The sequence below is a fragment of the Carassius auratus genome, unplaced genomic scaffold (assembly GCF_003368295.1).
Source record: "Carassius auratus strain Wakin unplaced genomic scaffold, ASM336829v1 scaf_tig00025050, whole genome shotgun sequence".
NCBI classification, from domain to species: domain Eukaryota; kingdom Metazoa; phylum Chordata; class Actinopteri; order Cypriniformes; family Cyprinidae; genus Carassius; species Carassius auratus.
In genome coordinates, this window is record NW_020525388.1 from 1 (window position 1) to 6,100 (window position 6,100).

Sequence of the window (6,100 nt, forward strand, 5' to 3'; positions counted from 1 at the left end):
AGTCTTGCCTCAGTTTCTCTTGTGCAGTCGTGCACTCACTCACACATCTGAATTTCCTGCTGTAATGTGAAGTTACGGATCAAAAAACGGTGTATTTTTCATTAGATCTCTGTAGAATTTCTAGCACTCATCTAAATCTAGCATTCACACATGCTTAACTCAGGTGTTGGTTCAATATTGATTTGGAGCCAAACAGATTTGTCCACACATTGATGTGATGTTGTGATGCGTCGGGGGAGAGGGAGGGTCACCAAGTCTTTAGAGTAAATCTCTTCCTCCTCTCACTGAACCCTAGCAAAGGGCAAAAGCAGCAGCTCTGATGAGCTACTCGACGGTTTCTGTATCTTAAGACTGTCCAAACGGGAAGGGTCCATTAATGCCCTGGGAAGAAACAGAAACAACGAGATAAAACTCTAATGTTGAAGACCACTTGTAAATATACGTCCTGAAGAAAACGTAAATGGTGCTTGACCATTCAAAACTTATTTTAAGTGATTGCATATACCCTTAATATAAATATCTCCAAGTTTCTGGCTCAAGTCCCTCCTTCAGTGTAAGTCTTTGTGATTCATATTATTATTGCCACATTGATTAATTAAGGGTTATTTCAAATATTAGCAATGAATGAGTAACAACTGTATCAACACCCAATTTTATACAAATATTTGGCCTGCAGGTGTTGTTAAAGAAAATATTCTGTAACTTAATGTTACACTGGAAATATATTTACACTATGGGTTTACGGTTAGCAGTCTGAGATTTCAACAATGACTTCATTAACTGGTTAATAACATTTAGCTCACATGCTAGCATGGAACTCCACTCTTGTGGCCGAGAGGCAAAAGTTTAACTCAGTTAAGGGCATATTAAACAGCCTCTAGATTGAGATACACAAACGCAAAACCCTGACGTTAACATGAACACATCAAAGCCAAATTCAGAATGAAACTTCTACATGGGGCAGGGAGATAAAATGCCTTTTCTTTATTTTTTTTTAGCCTTTTGACATATACATCTCAATAGCAGTTTATTAATAGTTTAAAGGTGTTTTTGTAAATCAGAAAACAAACCAAACAGCCAATGTGTAGATGAGTTTGTTTCATTATTGGACATCGATTCATCACTTCATCACCAGTGGATCCTCTGCAGTGAAATGGCTGAAGCATCATGGACTCACATTTGGGCAGAGGAACACCTTAATGATGGATCTGTTTCTTATAAACACACAGCTTTTCATTTCACAAGATGTTAACTGGTGGACCGGAGGGGTGTGGATTACTTGTGGTTGTACTTGTGCTGTTTGGACATTCATTCTGACGGCACCCATTCACTGCAGAGGATCCATTGCGGAGTAAGAGGTATAATGCTACATTTCTCCAAATCCATTCCTATAAACAAAAACTCATCTACATTTTGGATGGCCTGAGGATGAGTAAATAATAATCAGCAAATTTTCATTTCTGTATGATCTATTCCTTTAACTATTTTGATGCATTAGAAACAAAGTTATAATAATATAGTTCTAATTCAACCACACAGGTCACAAGTCAGCAATAATGTGCATGGAATCTGCATGGAAATTTAGTACAGGTTTTTCCAGTATTGCAAAATGCTGTTGTGAGGGTTTAGGAACTATTCTATTTCAATCAATCAATTCTTAAGAATCGTCTGTGCATAATCACTCAAAAATGTTGTGGAATTCATCACTCGAATGAATATTGCTATTTATTACCATATTAGTGCATATAAAAGAAAACTAAAACAGATAACTAATTCATTAAACGTTGCATATGCTTACAGGCTTTTGAGTCAAAATAATGTATAAAATAAAAATAAAAAAAGATATTTATTGAATCATCAGAAGGCTGAAACTCTTTTAGCTGTATCTCCCAGCCCCAGCTGTATCACGTGTGTGGAATGAGGAAAGGTGTAACCAAACACAGCGAGTCATCACAATGTGCTTTTCTTTGGTCAAATGTCACAAAACAGGACAGAGAAAAAAGGTGACGCACTTTTGTAATGTGACCTTCACGTGAGCACATTGAGAAGTTTCCAGTGTAGACTTCTTGCATGAAAGGAAGATTTTCAGAAAGTATTGAAAAGACCTGCGGAGTTCTTGGTTTTCTAAACCTCTTCACTTACCTTTGGAAAAAGCCCCTCAATCATGAACATTTGTATTAGGATCACAGATCTTGACTTGTCACCACAGTAGTCAAAATGTTTTTAAGTCTCGGTTACACTTTAGTTATCATTTGTTATTATCATGCTAATCTTCTTTCAACTCAATGAAATACTCCAAATGGCATACATACCTGGCTGTAAGTCACTACTGAAAAGTTGTTTTGGAGACCATTTGGTGTAATATTTACAGAGGTGTGATTGAGTCCATTTTGATCTTGCTGAATGGAGTCCAGAGGGGCCTCCCAGTGGCCCCCGGGGTCTTTTAGATGATCCTCATTGGTGTCCTGCTTGTTCTTCTGTGGTGAGGCGAAAGGGTTGAAGTCTCCCTCCAGACTGCGGTGGGGTTGCGTGTTGAACTCTGTCTCGAAGGAGGATAACTGCTGTGTGACGCCCAGCAGGCCTCCTTCTTCCACACTCAAGATCACCCAGATCACATCTGCACAGCAAGGGGAAAGAGGTGAGCCACGTGTCCTCCATTCACAAAAGTTGGTTGCAGAACTCAGAACATGCAGAACTAATGGCATACTACTATACTAACTGTACTATTTTAGTATGCAGTAGGGAGGAAGAAAATTATGTGTGGTTGGATTAACTTCAGGATTTGTAAATGACCAAAGTTATAATTTTTGAGTGAACTATTTCTTTAAAATATTTGTCATTGCATAACGTTTTGCATATTAATATTTATTGAACTAATTACTAGTACTAATACTAATTTGCTTCATTTTTACTCACCTTTACATCGGACCAGAGTTGTAGAAATGTAGCACTGCATCACTTGCTCACTGATGGATCCTCTGCAGTGAATGGGTGCCATCAGAAAGAGAGTTCAAAACAGCTGATAAAAACATCACTACAATCCACAGTCCAACACTTAATGCTATGTGAGATGAAAAGAATCATCTTTGTTAGAAACAAATCCATCATTATGGCGTTTTAACTTTAAACCATTGCATCTGGATAAATTTGAGTCGATAATCCATAATAACACTTTCTCCGGTGAAAGATAATCCCCTGTTGTCTCCTCAAATCAAAATACACAGACATATTTGTTTAGAACAGTTTTCGCTTGATAACAGTGCTTGATTTGTGCATATATCTCTCCTGATTCAGACGAGACAACTTTTTCACTGGAGAAAGCAACTTTATAGACTAAGAACTAAACCATAACATCAACTTATTATAAACAAAAAACTTTTGGCTTCACAAGATGTTAACTGATGGACTGGAGTGGTGTGGATTATTGTGATGTTTTTATCAGCTGTTTGGACTCTCTTTCTGATGGCACCCATTCACTGCAGGGGAACCACTGGTTAGCAAATGATGTAATGCTACATTTCTTCAAATCTGCTCTGATGAAGAAAAAAACTCATCTACTTCATGAATGACCTGAGGGTAAGTACATTTTCAGCTATTTTTATTTTAATCCTTTTATATAGTTATTTCATAGCCTAATTTCTTGAAAACATTGACCGGTACTTCATCGCTTGCGTCTCACCTCCGTAGAAGAGTCCAGTGGCAGTGCACATTCTCCACTGGCCCTGGTACATGCCAGGAATGGCTGGACTGCGCATCTGCACGCTCACGTCTGAGATCTCCTGTGGATCCAGGGACCGCACCATCACCATGTTCACATGGCCAAACTGATCCCCGCCAACATACTTCAAACACACACCTGGGGGCCATGACTCTGCACCTGTAATAACAACAGAAACAACACTGAAGTTTGACCGAACAAGGGATTTAATGTGATGTGGCTAGATCCTCAATCCTTAAGAGAAGCAAAACTATTATTGACATTCTGATATCAGTAAGTTTTAGGAAATATAACTCTATAATGCATATCATTGTGAATAACAATCTGTTAGAGCATCAGCCTCTTCATATTTACAATCAGAGTGAGAAAACATTCACCTGTGTTCTGTATCCTCCACGTCTTTGTGAACTGTGTGTCAGGAGGAACAGACTCCCCCTCTCCAATCGTCACATCTTCCACAAAAGACATTGACGGCGTGTTGATGTTTGGACTCTCAAAGTCATAATATGCACCAATAGCTGCTTGTAGGTTCCTGATAAGACAAGAAATGTATGAAAAGCAGATTAAACATCAGTCAATAGTTAATATGAAATTGATGCCAACAAACATGTAGCTTACATTTATGCATTTGGCAAACTTTATCCAGTGACTTTACAACAGAGGAACATAAGCAATCTGTCACAGAGCTAACAAGATTCATGATGACCAACAGGTTTATTATAAAGCTAAACTAGAAGCCTGACATACAGTTTGTGTCAATCCTAAAATCTTAAAAATAACATAATGCATCACAGTACTAATTATATACTCATTTTTTTTTTGGCATATATAACATATAAATGGTTCATATTACGCTCAGAAATAAATAGACAATATAAATAACTCTCTCTCACACAAAATAATAACAGTACATTTAAAATGGTTTAGAGTTCCACCTTTCCATCTTTGTTTTAAAATATTTAAGTTTATACATACAAAAAAAAAAAAAGGTTTGAAATGCATTAAGCAAATAAACAGCCCAGAAATTAAAGTAATGTTCAATAGAAAAGAAGAGAGGGATAAGCTTCTCGGATGAAAGTACACTGGTGCATTACGTAACTCTGAAGAAAACTTTACACTAGTCATCACGTCAAAAAAAAAATAAAAAAAAAAAAAAAAATAGTATGCTGTTTATTACAAATAAAAACTAATCTATTTCTATCGTTAGGCAACATAGCATTTTTGAAGAGTCGTGACTGAACAGCATTGAACACTCACTGCCTGTGTCTCAAAACATTTGCGAGCCCCTACGTAGACAGCATTTTGAATCCACGATCCGAGTTCGCAGCATTTCGAGTTAGAAAACCTCCAAAATGCTGCTTAGATAGGGAACGTAAAAGGTTTTGAAACACAACCACTACTATAGCAAGTCACTAGCACAAAACAAGCTAACGTTACATGTTTGATAACTGACATAAATAAGACAGACCGAGTTGTTTAAAAACATGTTTTAGAAAAAGTAAATGTATTGCTTTAATTGCTTGAATGTCTAAAATACTACTTCTGTAGGTCATGTGAGCCGAAACGTTACAGTGGCTGTCTATGTAAACAGCCAATTAGCTATTAGCTTGTTGTGTTATTCGCTTCAGATCCAATTGAACTCCACTGGGCTCATGACAGCTGTCCTAGCGATGTTATTTTTAACATGCAAGATATTTTAAAGCAAGAAATCGCAGTGGTCAACTCTTTATGCTTGGTTCAGGAGTAGGCCGCGGCCGAGTCCCCGGACTCACCAGTTGGTCATGTCCAGGAAGAAGGCGCAGCCCGCCGGGTTGAGCTGGAAGCCCAGCAGCCTCTGGAACTCCGAGATGAGGACATCTTTATCCGTGGTGCCCATGCAGCTGAATTTTTGCATGAGCTCCGGATCCAGGTCTATGTCCATGCCCTCCATGAGCATGCGGCTGTCCCGGGGATAAATTTTAATTGAGTCCGAGGCCTTCTCCAGTCATAACAAGCGACCCGATAACAAGCTCAGTACGCATGGCTGCGGGCGGGGTGCGGAATGACGTCACATGCGACGTAACTATGGTGCGGGGGAACGTCAGCTGTTGCTATTCGACTGTTGCTGCGCCCAGTGTGCCTAAATTACGCCTTTAAAGGGATAGTTCAACCAAATAGCAAAATTATGTCATTAATAACTTACCCTCATGTTGTTCCGAGCCCGTAAGACCTTCGTTTATCTTTGGAACACAGTTTAAGATATCTTAGATTTAGTCCGAGAGCTGTCAGTCCCTCCGTTGAAGCTGTATGAACGGTATACTGTCCATGTCCAGAAAGGTAAGAAAAACATCATGAAAGTAGTCCATGTGACATCAGAGGGTCAGTTAGAATTATTTGAAGCAT

The 6,100-nt window shown here is 38.6% G+C and overlaps 1 protein-coding gene across 1 annotated transcript; it reads right to left on the reverse strand.

Moving 5' to 3' along the window:
- Positions 1 to 6: 6 nt before the first annotated feature.
- On the reverse strand, positions 7 to 5,781 carry LOC113078267 (uncharacterized protein C6orf106 homolog). The gene is made up of 5 exons (XM_026250595.1): positions 5,491 to 5,781; positions 4,096 to 4,250; positions 3,680 to 3,877; positions 2,313 to 2,617; positions 7 to 381 (listed from the first exon to the last, which is right to left on the reverse strand). The coding sequence occupies exons 1-5, from the start codon at positions 5,652 to 5,654 to the stop codon at positions 346 to 348; spliced, it is 858 nt and encodes a 285-aa protein (XP_026106380.1). The 5' UTR covers positions 5,655 to 5,781; the 3' UTR covers positions 7 to 345.
- Between the last annotated feature and the right edge of the window lie 319 nt (positions 5,782 to 6,100).